At 60.6% G+C, this 20827-nt stretch overlaps 2 protein-coding genes across 7 annotated transcripts in view; one reads left to right on the forward strand and one right to left on the reverse strand.

Moving 5' to 3' along the window:
* The window catches only part of DEGS2 (delta 4-desaturase, sphingolipid 2), a 70572-nt gene extending 57122 nt beyond the window's left edge, over positions 1–13450 (forward strand). For both annotated transcript variants that reach the window (XM_067725981.1, XM_067725971.1), the window contains exons 2-3: positions 8404–9146; positions 10928–13450. In XM_067725981.1, coding sequence (XP_067582082.1) covers positions 8404–9146; positions 10928–11074 — 890 coding nt within the window. In that variant the 3' untranslated portion in view covers positions 11075–13450. The remainder of the gene's footprint in view (positions 1–8403; positions 9147–10927) is intronic.
* Positions 13451–13601: 151 nt separating this feature from the next.
* Positions 13602–20827, reverse strand: part of EVL (Enah/Vasp-like) — a 164183-nt gene continuing 156957 nt past the window's right edge. For 4 of the 5 annotated variants that reach the window (XM_067725940.1, XM_067725924.1, XM_067725950.1 and 1 more), the window contains 5 exons: positions 20092–20158; positions 19928–19990; positions 16070–16136; positions 15577–15634; positions 13602–13808 (listed from right to left, as the gene is read on the reverse strand). In XM_067725940.1, coding sequence (XP_067582041.1) covers positions 13771–13808; positions 15577–15634; positions 16070–16136; positions 19928–19990; positions 20092–20158 — 293 coding nt within the window. In that variant the 3' untranslated portion in view covers positions 13602–13770. The remainder of the gene's footprint in view (positions 13809–15576; positions 15635–16069; positions 16137–19927; positions 19991–20091; positions 20159–20827) is intronic. The other variant, XM_067725960.1, reaches the window with a different exon arrangement.

Raw genomic sequence — 20827 nt, forward strand, 5'->3', positions numbered from 1 at the left:
GGTGCTCTGTGCTGGAGGCCTGAGCGAGCAGGTTTCCCCCCGACATCAGCTGAGATCCCCCAGGGGGGCAGAGCCTGGTCAGGCTGGGCCAGGTTTGGGTGTCCAGCCAGGCCCGGAGGACTCCTCGTGGGGCTGCCAGGGCACTCTCGCCCTCCTCCTGGGCACCCCACCTCTCCTGGGGCCCAGAGAACATGAAGCCAGCAGCTTTCCCCTACCCAGCCTCACCCCTGAGCCCCAGAAGAGGCGCCCCTCTGTCAGGCCAGCACCCCCTGGCCTTCTCCGTGACCCCTGCCCCGCATCTCTGTCTTCTCCTTCTGCCGTCCGCTGGCCCCAATCTCTCCCATCTCACCCCCCGAGCCAGGCCTCCCTCCCCAGGCCTGCGCTTGGCCTCACCTTCTCACCTCGCCTCCTGCTGAAACGGTTCTTGCTGGGGCCCCCAGGGCCTTGCTAAGTCCAGCAGGTGCCTGTCCGGCCTTCCTTGCCGTGACCCTCCTTGACCCCCCGGCAGCTGGGCACCCCCAAGCCCACGGCTCCATTTATCCCAAACCCGACTGCACCCAGTGACCTTATTAGGCCCGCCTGGCTGGAGGGCCCCAGAGCATCTTCTCAGGGAGGCCTCTAGGCCTCCCACCTCCTAGGGACCCAGAAGCCCTGGAAGTGAAAAGGTTCGATGTTTGCTGTTTCCTTTGAGCGAAGATGGATCTCCGTCCAGCAGGCGGTAGATGAGCTAGTGAACCAGCCTGACCCTGCTCGCCAGCGCGGCTCGGGTGGGTCCGGAGGGGACCCGCTCCTTAGATGGGCCTTCCTGGGGTCTCCGCCGAAGGCCAGGGGTGTTCAGCGAGGTCTCCGAGCCGTGTCACCCCTGGAATCCGCTGGGCTCCTAGCCCCCTGGCCACTGTCTCTGAGCCCCCACTTTTTAAAAAAAAAATTATTATTTTTTTTGCGGTACGCGGGCCTCTCACAGTTGTGGCCTCTCCCGTTGCGGAGCACAGGCTCCGGACGCGCAGGCTCAGTGGCCATGGCTCACGGGCCCAGCCACTCCGTGGCATGTGGGATCTTCCCGGACCGGGGCACAAACCCGTGTCCCCTGCATCGGCAGGTGGACTCTCAACCATTGCGCCACCAGGGAAGCCCCTGAGCCCCCACTTTTGACTCGTCTGGCTTGCTGGGGCTCCTCCTGCCTGCGCTGTGGTCTGGACAGGGCCTCCGGGCAGGGTGGAGGTGGTCTGGAGCTCACGTGTTTGGCCCCTTCTCGGGATCGCCCCTGAGCTGCCCAGCATCCGGCTTGTGCGTGGGCCGCCTTTTTCCGTTGCTTCCAGCAGGATGGCTGGGCCCAGTGACTATCGTGGCCGGGGAGCATGGGGCCTTTGCTCATAGGTTAAAGCAAGCCTGGGGCCAGATCACCTCCAAGAGCAGCCCACAGCCCCAAAGGTCAGAAATGGGATGTTTTTTACTCTCAGATCAGAAAACTGTATTTAATAACAACAGTAGTAACGGCTCCCAGGGCTCAGAGCTGTCATCCCAGCCTCACCAGAGCCTGGATGGGCAGGTCGGGGTGTCACCCCCATTTCCCAGATGTGGAGGCCTAGGCTGGGGCAGTGCTGTGGGCTACCCAGTTGGCCGGGGTAAGGGGCTGGGGACCAGGCACCCCAGGCTGTGTTGAGGCCGCACCCGAGCTGAGGGCAGCTGAGTCCCTGGGAAACTGTCAGGAAAGGAGGAAGGGGTGCCAGGCCAGGCAGGGAAGGGACACCCAAGGATGTTCTCCTTTGCTTCCACTCACGCACGACTTACTGGCCTTGTACGACAGACGGGGCACCAGAGGCCCACCGTCCAAGGTCACAGCTGCTGGGCTCTGTCACTGCCCTTGCCTCTAAGGGGTACGGAAGTGGCCTGTTTGCTGGCCTGGATCCCTGAGCTGGGGTGCTTGTCCCTGCTGGCTTGCCAGTCTGTGCTCACCTGCTGCAGGTGTGGCCTGCCCCAGGCCTGGCCTCCTTCCAAGGGGAAGATGGAGAGACCTGCCCTGTGGAGGCTGGTGGCCTCTGGCCGCCTGGCTGAGCTCCCAGGTGTGCCTGGGCAGGTGAGGGCCCGGACCCTTGGAGGCTGGCGTCCAGAGGCCACCTCTGGTGGGAGGGAGGCTGATGGAACCCTGCGGCCTGTGGTCCCAACCTGACATTCAGGTACGCAAATGTTCGGGGACTTTGCACGTGATTTCCTGGGCACTGGGCGAGAACATTCCTGAAGGCTGGGCTGCAGGCGCATCCTCTTGCCCTGGCCTTCGTGAAGACACTTCTGTCCTCCCCTGCTCCACCTCACTGTGGCTGCTGGATTCCCACCCCCTCAGGCCTCTCAGCTCCACGGTGGAAGCACGCAGCTTCCTGGGCACCACTGAGGCCCGCCTTCTGAAATGTGCCTGCTCACTCTGACCCCCTTGGCGGCAGGAGCAAGCTGGGATGAGGCTTGCCCCCTGCCCCCCTCCCGAGTGGGGCCAACCCCCCCGGTTGGGGTCCTTTTGTCTCCTTTGCCCCGTCTGGCGGGGTGATGCTGGGCGAACGTCATGCTGCCTGGTCCACCTCAGCTGAGGCTGGCGGGCAGTGGCGCCCTTGAGGGGCAGGGTCGAATGTGAGTTGCCGCTGCGCCCAGCGCCAGGCCAGTGCAGGGATGGGGCAGTGAGGTCAGCTGGGCTGTCAGAGCCTCGGGGTTTCCTCATCCCCCGTCCAGTTGCTGTGTGTTTCCTAGAGCTGCAGAGACAAATGACCACGGACAACGCGCGTGTTATCTTACGGTTCTGGAGGTCAGAACTCTGACCCGGGTCCCACTGGGTGAAGTTTCTTCTGGAGGCTCCAGGGGGGGAATCTGTTTCCTGGCCCTTCCAGCTTCTGGAGCCGCCTGTGCGCCTCGATCTTCACAGCTGGCGAGGCCGGTGGAGACCTTGCACATCCCTAGACCTCCTCTCCTGCTCCCTTTCCCACTGTCCCGAGCCTGGGATGACGCTGTGCCGCCGGGATACTCCAGGCTCTCCTTGCTGTTGTGAGGTCAGCAGACCAGCACCCTGGGTGCAGCCTGACTTCCAGGGTCCCTCAGAAGCTGACCGATTCACAGTGAGGGGAGTAGGACCTGGACGCGTTTGGGGGGCCCCTGTTCTGCCCACCCCAGTTGCCAGTCTCTCCCTCCACCTTGAGCTGGTTCCAGGCGGTGGGGCCCTGGCACCCCCTTCCCTGCATCTTCCTCCACCTGCCGGGGGCGGCGAGTACCCTTCTGGGCCTCTGGCCTTTCTGGGACAGCCAAGTCGCCTCCCACACGCAACGCAGGGACAGCCCACTCGGCCGCCGCTGGGCCATGTGGGCAGGCCCGGGAGGAGAGCGCTATGCAGCCTAATCCCACCACCACTGTCCCCAGCATACCCGTCTTCGGGCAGCATCCTGGCCGCCGGCCTTCACGGTGCACTTTGTTGGGTGGTCGTCATAAAGCGCAGATTCACCTGGGCGTCTGCTCCCGGCCAGTCAGCCTGAGCTTTCCGTGCCTTATCTAGTCATCCTCCCAGTGACCTGTTTATGGTTCAGAAACGAGCCTTGGAGCTGACGTAACCTGCTCGGAGCTGGGATTTTTTTGTTTTTTTTTTTTGCAGTACGCGGGCCTCTCCTGTTGCGGAGCACAGGCTCTGGACACGCAGGCTCAGCGGCCATGTCTCACGGGCCCAGCCGCTCCGCGGCATGTGGGATCTTCCTGGACCGGGGCACGAACCCGCGTCCCCTGCACTGGCAGGCAGACTCTCAACCACTGCGCCACCAGGGAAGCCCCGGATTTTTTTTTTTTTAAACTTAAAAAACAAAATTGTGGTAAAGGATAACATAGAATTTGCCATTTTAACCGTGTGTGAAGCATGTGATTTGGGGGCATTCATGACTTTCACGGTGTGGTGTAGCCATCACTACTATTTCCAAAACTTTTTCATGACTCCAAACAGAAATTCTACACCCATTACCAGTCACTGTCCATTCCCCCCACCCCCCCAGCCCTGGAAACCTCTACTTTCTGGTTCTGTGAACTTGCCTGTTCTAGATATTTCACGTAAGTGGAATCGTACGGTATGTGGCCTTTCCTGACTGGCTTCTTTCACTCGGCATCATGTCTTCAAGGTTCATCCGTGTTGTACGCAGCCCGCGGTAGTCCTTCATGCCTGTGTTTTGGGCGGCGGAGGTGCTGCTAGTTTATTTGGGAGTCAGTTCCCAGGAGCAGGATTGAGGGAGCCGGCACTGTGACAGAGAAGCAGCGAATTCAATATAAGGGCTTTTAAAATTGAGGCATAATTGACCTATAGCATTATATTAGCTTCAGGTGTACAACATAATGATTTAAAAAAAAATTTTATTGAAATATAGTTGATTTACAATGTTGTGTTAGTTTCAGGTGTACAGCAAAGTGATTCAGTTATACATACATATATATAAAAAATATATATATATAATTTTTCTGCATTCTCTTCCATTATAGGTTATTACAAGATATTGAGTAGAGTTCCCTGTACTATACAGTAGGTCCTTGTTGGTTATCTATTTTATGTATAGTACTGTGCACATATATATATATATATATGTATATATTTTAAAGAAGATGTTGGGGGTAGGAGTTTATTTATTTATTTTTGCTGTGTTGGGTCTTCGTTTCTGTGCGAGGGCTTTCTCTAGTTGTGGCAAGCAGTGGCCACTCTTCATCATGGTGTGCGGGCCTCTCACTATCGCGGCTTCTCTTGTTGAGGAGCACAGGCTCCAGACGCGCAGGCTCAGTAGTTGTGGCTCACGGGCCCAGTTGCTCCGCGGCATGTGGGATCATCCCAGACCAGGGCTGGAACCCGTGTCCCCTGCATCAGCAGGCAGATTCTCAACCACTGCGCCACCAGGGAAGCCCTGTGTACGTATATTTTTAAAAATATTTACTTATTTGGCTGTGCCAGGTCTTAATCGCGGCATGCGGGATCTTTAGTTGCGGGATGCGGGCTCTCAGTTGCAGCGTGCGGGATCCAGTTCCCTGACCAGGGATCCAACCCAGGCCCCCTGCATTGGGAGCATGGAGTCTTAACCACTGGACCACCAGGGAAGTCCCAGTAGTGTGTATATTTTAATCCCTAATTTATCCCTCCCCCACCAACATAGTGACTTGATATGGTATCCTGTGAAATGACCCCAAGAAGTCACTATACACAGTTACAAATTTTTTTTTTCTTGATGAGTTCTTGGATGACAAGTTCTTTTTTTTTTAATAGACCTTTATTGGAGTATAATTGCATCACAATACTGTGTTAGTTTTTCTTGCACAACTGAATCAGCCATATGCATACACATGTCCCCGCATCCCCTCCCTTTGAGCCTCCCTCCCACCCTCCCTATCCCACCCCTCTAGGTCATCGCAAAGCACCGAGCCCATCTCCCTGTGCTATGCGGCTGCTTCCCACCAGCCACCTGTTTACATTCGGTAGTGTGTATATGTCGATGCTACTCTCACTTCGCCCCAGCTTCCCGCTCCCACCCCAAGTCCTCAAGCCCATTCTCTGTCTCCCTCTTTATTTGGATGAGAAGTTCTTGATGAGAGCTTTCAAGATCTACCTTCCTAACAACTTTAAAATATGCGACACGGCATTAATAACTACAGCCACCGTTCCAGACAGTGCATCCCCATGTCCTACTTATTTTGTAACTGGAAGTTTCATTCCTTCCTAAGGCTGAATAATATTCCATTGTGTAGAGAGACCATATTTTGTTTAACTACTCATCAGTTAACAGATACTTGGGTTGTTTCCACCTTCTGGCTATTGTGAATAGTTCTGTGAACATGGATATGCACGTTTCTGTCTGTGTCCCTGATTTAAATTCTGTGGGGTATATATTTAGCAGTGGAATTGCTGGGTCTTACGGTAATTCCATGTTTAACTTTTTGAGGAACCGCCCAATTGTTTTCCACAGTGGCTGCACCGTTTTCCATTCCTACTAGCAGCATACAAACAAGGGCCCCCATTTCTCTGCAGCCTCGTCAGCACTTGCTATCTTCCGTCTTTTGAGTTTGGCTGTTAGCGGCTCTGCGGTGGGATCTCACCGTCAGGCTGGCTGCATCCCTGCGACTGCTGCTGCTGAGCACCTTTTCATGTGCTTAGAGAGACAGGTGCACATCTTGGGAGAAATATCTATTCAAGTCCTTTGCTCATTTTTTGTTGGGTTGTTTGTCTTTTTGTTTTTGGGTTGTAGGATATCTTTATATATTCTTGTTACTAAACCCGTATCCAGAGCTGGAATTTGAACGCTTTCTGAACGCTGCTCCCTTCCACCCCCCGGGAGATGCTGTGGCCCCCTGGGCCCCTCTTAAGCAGGGCTGTGGTTTATTGCCAGGCCTGGGCTCGCTTGCCCTTTCCTAAGTTCTGCTTTGACGCTTGTGCTGTGACCACCATCCTTCGGGGCCTGATTAGGGGGTGTCCTTGGCAGCTTCGGGGAAAGCTCCCAGGATCAAAGGGCCCAGGCAGTCTTGCCGAGCTTGGAAGCCTGGGGGGTGGCCCCAGCAGTAGGGGGAAGGAGGCTGGAATGGGAGCCGGGGGTAGGGGTGTGAGGTTCGGCTGCCTCCCCTGGCAGGCTGTCTTGAGGGCTGTATAGCACCACTGCTCAGTTGGTCGGAGCCAAAACCACCGTAGCTGCCAGATGAGGTGGAGGCTCGGTGGGAGTGCTGGTGTGTAGATAGCAGGGGTGTCAGTGCTGCCTGGGGGATTCTGTGGGCTTCCTGGGCAGCGGTTCTAGGATGTGGGAACCCCGACTACCGCCCCCCGCCCCGACATCTCCAGCAGACGCGGGCTGTCCCACCGTCAGGCTCCAGGACCGGTATGTGGAACACATACCCCGTGAGGCACATCCTGCCCACACTGTGTCACACTGGGACACAGAGGCCCAGAGAGGGTGGGAATGCACCATGGCCACACAGCAGGATCAAGACTGACCTCGAGATGGGCTTGTGGCACCACCATAGCTTGGGCAGGAAGACTCTGAGCCTGAGTCTCCCCTCTGGGGCAGAAGTCCTTGTTGTGTTTCTCCTTGCATACCCCCAGGGACAGGCAGCTCACCACCTGTGAGGCAGCCTGTTCCATTGCTGGGGGGCTCTGACAGAAAGTTCTCTGGTCTGGGAGGAAGAAGGCAGCCCTGTCACACACTTCCATTCTGAGCACTAAAGGGCAGCGACTTCCTGGGTCACTAGGAGGGAAGCGTAGGCCAGGATTCAACCTTGGTCTGGCCAATTCCATTTGGGGCCCAGCCTCTGCTGCAGCCCTGGACACCCTCTTCACAGGCCAGCCTGAGGCCGCCCAGCTGCTGGATGGGTAGGAGGGGCGGGCACTGAAGGCACTGGAGATGGGTACTGACTGTCCTAAGGGTGCCTGGGACGAGCCCCGCCCTCGCCGGCCTGGATCCCAATCTGTGTGTCAGGACGCTGGTTCCACCTGAGGGCCTGTCTCCTCTGCCAGGGAACCAAGGGACACAGCAGACCTGGAGTGGGAGGGTTGACTGTCCCCTTGAGCATGTGATGCCCCCCGGCCCTGTCCCTCCGTGCCCCTGGATACAGCACCAGCTGCTTCACCAGCCTTAAGCCTGCCAGCCGCCTCCCACAAGCAGAGGTTTCTAGAAGGCACCGCTCTCTTGCCCCAAGGCCCCCACCCCACCCTGTTCTCTTCCGGCTGCCTCCTCGGCTGGGAAGGCCCTCCCTGCTTGGGCAGCTCCCACTGCCATTGTTTTTTCCTTTTCTGTAAAACAAAATACAGAAAAGTACAAAAGATACTATAACAAACACCCACCACCCAAAATAAGTGTATTCAACATTTTATCATATTTCCTTCAGATCTTGTTTGTTTTACGAACTGAAACACCGAGACAAAGCCAGAGCCCTCCAGCTTCCCCTCCCCCAGCCACCCTGCCCCCTCCCAGGGCCCCCCCCGCCCCCCGAAGAGTCTGCTTGTGGTTCTCGGGCTCCCTGGAAGCCCACAGCAACCAAGCAGCCGTACACAGCACTGCGTGCGCTGAACCTGTGGCTCCCGGCATCTGTTTTGACGGCGGGAATTACGTTTCTGTGGCCCATGCTGACGCCTGCTCTTTGTGTAGGCTGGTGACAAAGACCCCCACCCTGGAGAGTCTCCCCAGAGCCCCCTGGGTGGTGGGGGGAGACAGGTCTGCCTGCCTCCCTCGGCACGAGCACAGGCGAGGCTGCTTCTAGGCCCAGAGCCGCAGTGCCGGATCTCAGAGCACTGCCTGGGGGCTTGATGGATGGTGGAGGGAAAGACGGGGAAGATGGCAGGAAAGATTGAAGGAGGGGGGAGGGGAAGCACGCATCTGGACCCACGCGGCCAGCACCCCCTCACCTTCTCTCCCGTCCTCCCTGCAGCCAAGTACCCGGCCATCAAGGCCCTGATGCGGCCGGACCCTCACCTCAAGTGGCTGGTGCTGGGGCTGGTGCTGGCGCAGCTGCTGGCCTGCTGGCTGGTGCGGGGCCTGGCGTGGCGCTGGCTGCTCTTCTGGGCCTACGCCTTCGGGGGCTGCGTGAACCACGCGCTGACGCTGGCCATCCACGACATCTCGCACAACACGGCCTTCGGCACTGGCCACCCCGCCCACAACCGCTGGTTCGCCGTCTTCGCCAACCTGCCCTTGGGTGTGCCCTACGCCTCCTCCTTCAAGAAGTACCACGTGGATCACCACCGCTACCTGGGCGGCGACGGGCTGGACGTGGACGTGCCCACGCGCCTCGAGGGCTGGCTCTTCTGCACGCCGGCCCGCAAGCTGCTCTGGCTGGCGCTGCAGCCCTTCCTCTACTCGCTGCGGCCGCTCTGCGTGCACCCCAAGGCCATGACCCGCATGGAGGTGTTCAACGCCCTGGCGCAGCTGGCGGCCAACGCCACCATCTTCACCCTCTGGGGGCCCAAGCCCATGGTCTACCTGCTGGCCAGCTCCCTGCTGGGCCTGGGCCTGCACCCCATCTCGGGCCACTTCGTGGCTGAGCACTACATGTTCCTCAAGGGCCACGAGACCTACTCCTACTACGGGCCCCTCAACTGGATCACCTTCAACGTGGGCTACCACATGGAACACCACGACTTCCCCAGCATCCCGGGCTGCAACCTGCCCCTGGTACGTGGCCACGGTCGCGGGGCTGCAGCGGCACCTTAGTGGGAGGTGGGGGAACGCGGGGAGGGCTCTGGGCCACACTCCGGCCTGTCTCTCGTGCTGATCACGGGATGGCTACGTGCTCACGTGGGGTCCCCAGGGCAGAAGGAAAGGCCACCTGGCACGCGGCGTGCCGGGCTGGAGAATAGGAAGGTGAATTCGGGGGGGCGGGGCACTTTACAGTTCAGGCCTCTTGGTTTAATGAAAACCCGTTTGAGCACAGCTGTGACATTCACTGGCTGGCTGTGTGTCCTGGGGCAAGCCGCTTGCCCTCTCTGTGCCTCAGCTTTCTCTCCTGTAAATGGTGCAGCAGTAACGATACTGCAAGTGAAGCGCCTCGCCTTCCTGACCCTGTCCCTCCGCATTTCTTGTCACTGCCCTGTGACCCTCCAGGGGCCCCCTCACGGCACAGAGAGGACAGGGTGGGCCTTGCCCTTTGTGACCCAAGGGGCTTGGCCCGAGCTGCCTCGGAGTGGAAGCCTCTGGGCTGGCACCTCTGTCTTGGGAGATCTGGGTTGGAGAATTTCTAAAGAAGAAAGGGGGAGGGGGAGGAGGAGGGGGGAGGGGGAGGAGTTGTTGTTGTTCTGGTCTGGCCCTGGTCGGTTAGAGCAGAAGTGACCGCGCACAGGGGGTTGGAGATTGTGGTCGTGGGAAGGGTGTCTGAGTGTGCGAGACTGTGTGTACGTCTGTGTGCCCGCATTCCTACACGTGATTAGGTGTGCCTGTCCATATGTGCATGTCTGTGAGTGCATGTTCACCCACTGGTGTGCTGGAGTGCACGTGAGCGCTGGTCTGGGTGTGCAGGTGTTTGTGCCGTGGCCCACGTGACTCGAGTCTGACAGCCTGTGTGTCCACCCTGGCTGTGCAGGCGCCCCCCACCCCGCCCCGCCGATGGTACTGAGGTCCTGCTCTGTGCTGGGCACCATCTCACTGAAGCCTCGCCACAAGCCTACGCAGCATTTCAAGCCCATCACGCCCATTTCATGGACGCGAAGGGAGAGGCTCAGGGAGCAGGGGTCCCTGACTCAGGAAGCAGCAGAGCCAGAATCTTGACCCAGGACACTCACAGAAGCAGCTGCTGTCAGCTGTGAGCCTTTCCTTCTCCCAAGCAAAGTCAAAGGCTCCCTGTTCCTGCCGTGCGTGTCACCTCATCCCCCTTAGGCCCCCCTTTTCAGTTATAAAGCAGGCCCTGTGCACCCGGTGTGTCCTCTGTGGGGGGAGGGGGAGGCCTCCCCTGCAGTTGGTGTGCATGTAGGTGCTGAGGCTGGAGCACTTCTTGGAGGAGGCGGGCTGAGGGTGTCAGGTGCAGAGAGGGGCAGGGAGCTGGAGGGGGAAGTAAGTCCTGAGGCTGGCAGGAGGGCGACGGGGTGGGAGTATGGTGGGAGCCAAGGTCAGAGGGGTTTGCAGGGCCGAGAGGGCACCGAACGCCGGGCTGAGGTGCGTGGGCGTGACCTTGGTTCAGCAGGACTCGGCCACCCCGAGGCTCCTGGATCAGAAACTCGGGGCGTGGCTCCAGGGAGGGGGTGCATTTTAACTCCTCACCCCATTTGGGGCAGGGGCCTCAGCGCCTCTTGGTGCCCCCGGCCAACGGCCCCCCCGCCTTTGGGCAGCGCCGGCTGGCCCGGACACGGGTACCCTGGGAGATGACAGGGTTGCGCGTGTGCTCACGTGTGTCTGCGCGCACGTGCGCCTGTGGCTGTGCACGTGCCTGTGCGCGGCCTCTGACCCATGTGCCCTCTCCACAGGTGCGGAAGATCGCGCCCGAGTACTACGACCACCTGCCCCAGCACTACTCGTGGGTGAAGGTGCTCTGGGACTTTGTGTCCGAGGACTCCCTGGGGCCCTACGCCAGGGTGAAGCGGGTGTGCAAGCTGGCGAAGGACGGCCTGTGAGCCCGACGGCCGGTGCCCCGAGAGCACGGACCCTGCTGCGCGCGCCTCAGTGCCCGGTGGGAGCAGGGCCTGTGCTCTCTGTCTGCTGCCCGGCCTCGCCCCGCCCACCTGCAGGGCTGGCCGTCACCTGTCCCCAGGGCGTGCAGTGCCCAGAACTGGTTTGGCTGCATTTAGTTCCCGCACCCTAGGCTGCTGTTCTTGTCCCCCTGGAGTCCCGAGACCACGCCTGGAGACAGCGGGCGCGGGTGGCAGCCTGGAGAAGCTTGGTCTGCACGGGGACTGGTGACCGCAGGCCGGGCCCTCCCTTTCAGGACGTCACGCGCGAGGCCTGGCCCGGCGCTGGGTGCCCTGTGCCCAGGGAGCTGATTTCTCTGGCGTGCCCATGCCCTAAATTAAAGCAGCATGTTTTCAAGTCCACAAAGGGTGCTTCCCAGGAGTGGGCTCGGCTCCTGGCCAGCAGGGCCCGAGGCCACGCTCCTCCCTCTGGGGCAGCCTTCCCCGGGGGCCCTGTCATTGAGTGGCCGGTTTTGGGGGTGTGGGCAGAGATGAGATCCACGTGGTCCTCGGGCCACGTCCCTGCTCCCGCCACAACCCTGCCCCCCACCCCCACCCCCGCGCCTGCCGAGCTCCTGCTGCATGTTGGGGCCCTCACCCCCACCAGCTCAGACGTGGGGCTTGAGGAGAACAGGTACCACAGGCCAGGCAGATGGCGGGTGCACAGGCGGCTGCACCGACGGGTGACTGCCCAAGTGAGCTAGGGCTCTGACGGAAGCTGGCTGGTGTCCTCGGTGTCTCTGCGAAGCGGGATGCGGCTCGGCCGGACTGTGCGGAGGGCTAATGGCCCAGCTGAGAGGTGGGGAGGCATCGCTGGCGCCAGCCCCTGGGCCCGGGGGCTGTGTCGGGGTGTGGGTCCTGGTCTTCCAGAGGCAGGCGGGCAGCAGGAGGGATGCCTGGGCGAGGCCCTCCCTGCCAGAGGAAGCGGCCGGGCCAAGACGGCCTCCCTTTGGAGCCGTGAGGCTGGGGAGGCCGAGGACCACGGTCCAGGGGCGGGCATGGCGGGGCTGCCTTAGCTGGCCCGGGAGAGAGAGGGCTGGGAGGAAGGCCCAGCTGGGCGGGGAGGAAGGTCTCAGGTGCCTGAGACAGGGCAGTTGCTACGCAAGGGCTTCCTGCTCAGGGCTGGGAGTGGCCTCGCGTGTGCCAGGCACCCCTGTCCACGGGTGTTCTGACCACTGAGGTGGCCCGAGGAAGAGGCCCTTGGACTGGCTGTGGGAGGGCAATGCGGCTCTGAGCCTGGGCAGGCGGCCCCTCCTTGTGCACACACGCTGGCCTGGGCCCAGGGGAGCCCCAGAGAGCCCAGCTGAGCCTCGCGAGCTCTCCGTGTCCGCCAGCGAGCTTATCTGCCGACGGGACGGTCACGGCTGGGCCTCACCCAGAGCCGAAGGTGGGCCCAGGGCAGGGGTCTGGCACAAATCTCTCGAGAGGCAGCTGCCCAGAAGAGGGGAGCACCCCGTCGCCACCTGCCAGGACTCTCTCCCCGAGGCACCGAGGCGACAGGGTTCTTGGACAGCGGGAGGCAGAAGGAGCCCGGGAGAGCGGCTCATGGAGCTGTGTGTGGGTTAAGCCGCTCACCTCCCAGCCGGCAGAACAGCCCTATTCCTGTGTCCCAGGGTCGCTGGGAGCACTCGGTGAGACGGTGTGTCCAGAGCCTGGCCAGAAAACAGCCCCACTGTCACGAGCCAGACTGGGGGCCCTCCTCCCGTGGCCCCAGGGGACGGCTGGGCCAGCGCCTGGGCACACTGTGCCGTGGTGCCTGCGTGATAGTCAAAGGACGCCAAAGCCTTCCCACTGGCTGGGGCCTCACTCCTGCCACGGAGGCGGGGACCTGTGCTCCTCCCTGGGGGCTGCAGGAGACTTGTGGGGCAGGGCGGAGGCCTTCCCTGCCCGCCTTGCTGGGCCCGAGTCACAGGGCGCCCCTCTGCGCGGCGGGGAGGGTAAGCTGGTGCCTCCTCCCGGCCCTGCTGATGTTCCAGGCGCCACTCAGAGCCCGTCTCCCTGGAGGAGGCCCTGGGGGGCGGCTCCTGGGCCCCCCGCCGGCAGTGCCTGAGCTGCGCGGCTCAGCGGCCCGTCCCCCCTCGCATCCGCGTCAGCCCAGCCTCGCACCCACGGCCGCCACTGCCGTGGGCCCTTCCCCCAAAAGAGGCCTCCCCGGCCGGGAGCCGCCAACAGCGAGCGAGTCGGAGCCGGGGTGTGGACGGTAAGCGTTTATTACCACGTGCACACAGACCGCCTGGCGCGTGGATGGACCCCAACCACCAGGACGCTGGGAAGGAGCCGCGTGGAAGCGGCCGCTGCTCCCGGTGGCACCTAGGAGAAAACTTGAAACCACCTAGCGAGGCGCGTGACTGACTCGGGGTGTCTTCTCTATAAACCGAAAGGAATGTACACTTAAATAGGCAAATATAAAATACAAAAAAAGGCGATAGGCCTGGTGTGCTGTATCAGGTTGAATCTAAAAAAATCCAGGAGCTGAACTTTTTTCCTCATTTTAATATTTTATCACAGGTTAAGACTTTTAAACGAAGCACATCCTAGCTTCAGTGCGTGCTCGTGTGTGCTGGAGGCCCGGGGCGCTGGGCTCCTTGCTGTCCCCGCCTTCGGCTGGACCGGGTCTCAGGCGGCGTCGGGGGCCGAGCGACCTACGATGTGCTGATCCCACTCAGCTCCTGCCTGATGGCTGAGGGGACAGGGCGGGACAGGAGGCTCAGGCGCCGCCCCCCGGCCTGCTCAGGTCCTGCCTGGGGTCTGCCCCGCTCTGTCTCCCCCCAGGCCAGAGGGCAGGCAGCGCAGCGGGCTCCGGCCGACTCCGGGGTGACAGCAAAGCCCTCTGTGGGTCTCATCTGCCGCTTCTCGTGAGCTGGCAGCCCCTCAAAGATGGCACTGCCCCTTCCCCGTCAGAGGACGGACTGGTAAGGGGCAGGCAGGCAGCCCAGCTCTGGTCGGAGGACCGGCAAGCCCCCCACCCCGCCCCCAGGGGCAGCATCAGGTCGGTGACCTTGAGCAGGGCGGAGGGCTCCCATGCCCTGCCTCCCGGGCCTGGGCTCGCCCCATCCGGAGGGGGCCGGGGCTTCTCCCTGCTCCTCTCCCCAGAGTCCTCCCCCAGATGTGAGCCTCTGCCCGGACAGACCCCAGGGGGCCTGCAGCCGAAGGCCAGGAGAGAGAGCTAAGGGCCGGGCCCGTCTCCAGCAGCAGGGGAACGAGGGGAGGGTTCCAGGAGACCCCCATGGCCCACATCTCCCCCAGCCTCTCAGCCGCCCGCCCCAGAGGCTGCGTCCACCATGGCCGCGCTGTGGCAGGTGCAGAGACGGGGGCCCCCCCACACCCACTGGCTCCCTCCGTTGAGGCTGTGCCCTCTGCTCGCTGGCTGGCTGGCAGCCCTGCTTCGGGCCCCACACCAGCCCTGGCCCTGGGGCCACACAAGCAGCCCTCCTGAGGTGGGAGCGCCCAGCATCAGAGCAGGGTTAATAGTTGGCCTCTGTCTCCTCTCTGGCTCTGCTTTCTCTCTTCATTCATTAACTCCTTATCTGCCCATCCCAGGCCTGTGGGGGGACTGGGCAAACAGGAACTGAGTGCTCTCTGGGTCAAGGACGGGGTGTGGCCGTCACCCAGCCCTGGGCAGGGGTCCGGCTCTGCTGGCACCCCACGCAGGCTCCCAGCCGCCTCTCCTCTCTCCCATGTCTGGCGGCCCTCCGCCACCAGCACCCAGCAGGTGGGATGGGGAGGGGTGTGGGCACCAGGCTGTGCCTCACTGCTCTGTCGGGCGGAGCCAGCCCTGCCCGAACCTTTCCTTTTCCTCTGGCTCCAGATCTGAGCCAGCGGCATCAAAGGCTACGGTGGGGCCCGGAAGGACGGATGTGATTCACCGTGACGAGGCCCTGCCGCTGGAGCCACATGCCCGCTCCCTCAGGCCAGGCCAAGCAGGCTGTGAACTAGGTCAGGCCCATAGGTAATTCTGTGGCTTCTTGGACCCCTAAACCTCTGGGAAGGCAGCGGTTGCCCTTATAACCCCAAACCCAGTGATCAGAAGTGGCAGAATAAAAAGCAGTAATCTACGTCCACAGGTGCTGAGCTAAGCAGCAGATAACTCAGGGCCGCTCTGGGCCTGGGAATGCACTCTCGGATCTTTCTCCTCGACACAGGCTAATCCTGGGAAGACAGACTGAGGCGGCAGAGCAGCAGGGCGTCCCCGGCCTTACACGAGGCGCTTAATCTGAGTCTCAGTTTGCTCAGAGACGCGGGAGGGTGGTGCTGGCCGCTGGGAGGAAGACTGACCCCCGCCCCCATGCTGGTACAAGGCCCAGGCCTCCTGGCCCTGGACGGCCTCCCTGGCTGGACCATCCTGGACCCCTGCTTGGCCGCCCTGGGCGCAGGCAGGCCTCCGTCTTCAAGGACGCTGGGTGCACCCCGGCTCAGGGCGATGCCGGGGGTGGGGGCCCTCTACTCACCATCGATGATCTCCTCCTTCACTTTGTGGAGCTCGCGGACCACCTCCTCGAGGATCTCCTGGTGGGAGCAGAGCCTCGGAGTGAAGGGACAGACAGCAGAGAAGTGGCCTTGACCGAGGGGCAGGGGCAGCGCCACAACCCTCACCCCTGCCCATGTCACCCGTGTTCTCGGCTCCCTCCCCAAGCTGGGGAACGGTGTGTGAGTGGGACTGGGACGTGAGACACCCTCCCACGCCTGAGAAATACTCAGGAGGAGCCGGGGTGCCCGGAAGGGGAAGCCCCAGAGGCGGGCCGGGAGCCTTTTCCTGGTAAGGACAGGGGCAGGGGGACCGACGCTGCGCGTGTCCCCTCCCCTACCCTACCGCCGGCTCCCGACTGCTGGCAGCCGCATGTGGCCCTCTTGGGCAAGAGGGCGGGCCTGCCTGCCCACGCGGCCCCGACAAGTCCCCAGCCTCTGGCTCCTTCACAGCCTCTCCGGGAAGGACACACTCACCTGTTTCATCCGGTCTAAGTCTAAGGCATCCAGGGCCACGTCGTTTACACTTCCCGCCGGCTTCATCCTGGGGAGAGGGCGGCAGGGTGCGGTCAGGTGGGCGCTGGGGCCCGGCAGGCGCCCCCGTGCTGGGAGACTGAGCGGTGCCCCGGCGCCTCCCGGCTGCGGGCCCAGCCCTGCCCTCTCCCATCGTCCTTCACACGCTTTCTGCTTCTACCTCCGGCCGCTCCTTAGCTACCTGAAAAGGACTCCAATGCCCTGTCTCCACCTCGAGAGGGGCTCATGGATACTGTGACCATATTTCCCAACCCAAGAGTCAGGACTTGGTGTCTTCTGCCTGGACAGCTCTCACACAGAAGCAGCCACGTAAGTGGACAGCGTCACATGCTGCCTCCCCTGGAAAGGGACCCTGATAAGCTGGCCCTCAGTGTGAGGGTCTGCGTTCCTGGCTAGACGGAGGCTTGGGGGAAACCAGTAACGATGGCATTAAATACGAGACAAAATTGCAAAAACCTTAAACACTCATCCTAAAGGCACCCACTTCCGACACAAACACGTGTCCCTGGTGTTGGTAACCGGCTCTGGTGTGTAATTACTTCAGGAAACGTCCTTGGATGTGGTTTTGCTCGTCTCAGGCAAAGGTTTCAGTTTTGGGGACTGTCCTGATGCTTCCGAACTAAGGTTAGCTGGTTTGAAACTTCATGTCTCTTGCACATGAATCCTCCCTGGAAAATCTTGGCAGGGAATTGCCTGGTGGTCCAGTGGTTAGGACTTGCTGCTTTCAGAGCCGGGGCCCAGGTTCACTCCCTGGTCGGGGAACTAAGATCCCACCAGTGGAAGAGAGGAGGGGAGGGAAAGATGGAAGGACGGAAGGACGGAGGAAGGGAGGAAGGAAGGAAATCTTGGCAAACGCTCGTCTAACCACCTGGCCTTTCAAAGCAGGACCATGGTGCTGAGGGTACACTTTCTGGATCCACTTTCTGTCCCCACGTGGAGAGAAAGGCAGGTTCAGGGAAATGATGTGGCTAGAGCCAGCTGCAGGGATCGTGGATGTGACAGCTGGCGGACAGACACTGACCTGGCGGACTGGCATGGCTACCAGGGGTCACTGTACAGATTAGGTCCATCTGGGGAAATCGAGGGCTGGTGTTCTCCACAGTGAAGGAGAACAAGCATGAAAACTAAAGTGCTGGTGCCGCCGCGATGGAGAACAGTGTGGAGGGGCCTCAAAGGATTAAGAACGTAATGACCACACGAGCCAGCAATCCCACCTCTGGGTACACAGCCGAAGGGAATGAAATCACTGTCCCAGGAGACAGCTGCACCCCCATGTTCACTGCAGCGTTATTCACAACTGCCATGACATGGGAACAACCCAAGGGTCCGCTGACAGATGAATGGAGACAGAAGATGTCATGTCTGTATCTGTGTGCGTGTGTGAGTGTATGTACACACACGTGTACATATGTACATCACACGGTTACATAATGGAGTATTCTGCCACAAGAAAGAAGGAAACCCTGCCATTTGTGACAACATGGACATTATGCTAAGTGAAATAAGCCAGAGAAAAACAAACGCCGCATGATCTCACTTATATGTAAAATCTAGGAAAGCCGAACTCAGAGCGCAGACTCGTGGCCGCCAGGGGCTGGCGGGTGGCGGCAACCGGTGGAGGTGGCCCACGGGCACACACTTCCGCTACTAAGATGGGCTCCCTCTTGGGGGTGTGACGCACAGCACGGTAACTATGGTTAACGATACTGTATCGTATGCTTGAAAGGAGCGAAGAAAATAGACCTGAAAGTTCTCACCACACACGTACAAAAAAAGGTAACTGTGTGAGGTTATGGACGAGGTAACTTACCTGACTGTGGTAACCATTTTACAATGCACACGTGTATCAAATCACAGTGTGGCACATCTTGAACTTACACAACGCTAGATGTCAATTATATCTCAATAAAACTGGATTAAAAAAACCCACTGAATGCTATTGTAAATAAAATTTTAGTGTCCAGTGCACAAAGCTGGGTTAAAAAAGAAAAGAAAAAGTGCTCCTGCGCCCCTTCTGGATGAACTCAATAAAGAGACTCAATAAATGTGGTCCTGACTGAGTTTGTACGTTAACTTTGGGTCCTGATGTGGAAAGAGGTCCGGCCTGAGATCCCTGGATCCGTCACACCCATCCTGTAGTTTCCAGTCACCTGGACAAACCGCTTCACCTCTCTGGGCCTCGGTCCCCCCATCTGCAGACCTGGAAAGTGCCCCCGATGGTGACCCCGACAGGTTTTGTGAGCCCTGCGGCACCCGCCCCATCTGTGAGTCTGGCTCGGAGCCGGAGAGCCCTCTTACGTGTAGGAATGCCCTAGACGACGCTCCTGCCCTGTGAGGGACGCCTGGCCACTCAGAACTTGGCCGCCCGTCCTTACTCCACAACCAGGAAGCAGCTAGCTCTGCTGGGAGCTGCAGGTCAGCCCCGGCCGCCTCGCCTCCCTGGCTGCTCTGGCTCCCGCCCGGCTCCGGTCCACCGCTCGCTTCACAGCCAGAGCGAGCTGCCCAGAGAGCAACTCCATCGCGGCGCCCTTTGCGCAGAGCTCGGAGACTGGGGCCCGCACACAGAATAAAATCCACACTTCTCACCGTGCGGCTCCTTCCTGCCTCTCTAAACGTGCCTCCCTCTGCCCTCCCCACGTCCGATCACCTGCCAGCCACAACGGCCTGCTTTCTGTTCTTTGAACTTGCCAGGCTGGTGGCAGGCTCAGGGCCTTAGCACTTACTACTCGTTCGGCCTGGAGGGCCGTGCCCACAGTCTCCACGGGGCAGGCTCCCTCTCACCCGGGTCAACTCGAATGCCACCTCTGAGAGGCCCACTCGCTAAAGCACCCCCGTCCCCAGCCCCGTCCACCACGCGGCCCTCTACGTCTTCCCCAGAGCACCTCTCAGAACTCACAGTTGTCTTATTTACGGGCCTTTCCAACAGGAAAATGAGCTCCTCGCAGGCAGGGACCTGCAGGGCCCAGCTCAGGGCCTGGCTGAGAAAGGCCCTCCACAAGTCCTGGCTGCCGTCGAGACCCCTCATCCCCGTTCACCCGCATCTGTCATCGCCACTCCTGCTGGGCCGGCTGGAGCTCTCTCTGGTCACCTTGTTTGATTTGGCAAGACCAGGCTCAAACTCCCCCTGCTCTGGGATTTGGGCTGTTCCCCTCCAATTTGTGATGGGCACTGAAGACACTTCCTAGTACGGATTCTAGAAGCCTGCAAATTCAGGCCACACTTGGCCCATAGCTACTGTGTGACTGTCTCTCGATTTTTTGGGCGACCTCAGTTTCAAACAACCCATCCTGTTATCACATCAGCTTTTTTTGGTTTGGGAAATATGGTCAGCGTATCTCCGGGGAAAAGGCAGAGGAAGGAGAGGAGGTGGGGTGCTGGGCCAGCCCCCGGGATTTTGAGCTGCGGGATGCAGCCAGGGCTGCTGAAGATTTCCTGTGTCCAGCTGTTGTCCACACATGGTCACCCTGTGCGTGAGGGATGAAGAGACCTCCTCGTGGCGTGGGGGAGCAGTGGAGGCTCGGAGAGGTCCCCTGGCTTGCCCGGTGTCACAATTAGCGAGGCCAGAGCTGGGATTCGATCCCGGCTCCACCTCGCTGCCTCTCTGGACAGTCACTCCCCTCCCCTGGCCTCGGGCCCTCTGTCTAGGAGAAGACAGGAAGCAGCTGGCCCGCCCTGTCCCTGACGAAGCACAGACCACCCTTTCCCAGGGCCGACTGTTAGATGACAGGACACAGGTGGGATCCGGGGTGTTAGTCATGGGCAAGGGACAAAGGAGGCCCCAGAGGCGGGGCTGTTCGGTACCTAGAGTGAGGCTGCGACTGAAGGGGGCTCTTAGCTTCGGGGCTCTTGGCCACAGACGGGGTTCTGTGCGGTGGAACGGAATGGAACAGAGAGGTGAGTTGGCGCCGTCGCCCGCCTGGGCCCACCGACCCGGGCGCAGGGCCAGCCTTCCCGGGGCAGCTCACCTGGACAGCAAGGAGGACACGGGCTTCTCCGCCGAGCTGCTCCGCTCCCAGGGCTTCCGGCCGGACTCTGTTGGTTCATGTCATGGATGAAGCGCCTCAGAGCTGGGAGGGCGCTCAGTGGCCCCCATCCCACAGCGTCCCGGGCAGGAGGCCCACCCGTGCTCCCCCGTCACAGCTGAGACCCGGCTCCTTATTCCAGTCCCCTTTGGCCCAGGCGGCCCTGGCAGGGTGTAGATGGCCCTGCTGCCACCCGGCGTCTCGCCCCCCTCAGGACATGAGCCTCTGTTCCCTCGACTCGGTTGACCTTGTGGCCTGGCTTTGAGCCCTCTCACCATGACTGGGTCTGTCCTTGGAACGTGAGCCAGCTGGTCAGGGAACCTCTTAACTACGACTTCCAGAGGCGCCCTGGGACTCCAGCAGTGGGCCGAGCAGGGCACAGGAGGCCCCCCACCAGGACACTCTCCGGGCAGCCCGGGGTCCACGTTCGCCTTCAGGGGCCAGGTCCACGACCCATGTGCGTCCCCTGTCCCCTGACTCCTTGCTTTCTCCCCCGACACTGCAGCTGGCTCTTTCCCAGCCTGGGCTTCAAAGCTGATTTGTCTTTCCTTTTTCCTTTTTAACTGGTGTTAAACTACATCTCACTTTACTTCAAGAGATTTGTCGAGCTGGACAGAATTCACTGACTTTGCAGGATGAGCAGAGAGGCAGAAGGAAAAACCCCTGGGGCAGCAGGGGC

This window comes from Pseudorca crassidens, chromosome 1 (genome assembly GCF_039906515.1).
Source record: "Pseudorca crassidens isolate mPseCra1 chromosome 1, mPseCra1.hap1, whole genome shotgun sequence".
NCBI lineage: Eukaryota > Metazoa > Chordata > Mammalia > Artiodactyla > Delphinidae > Pseudorca > Pseudorca crassidens.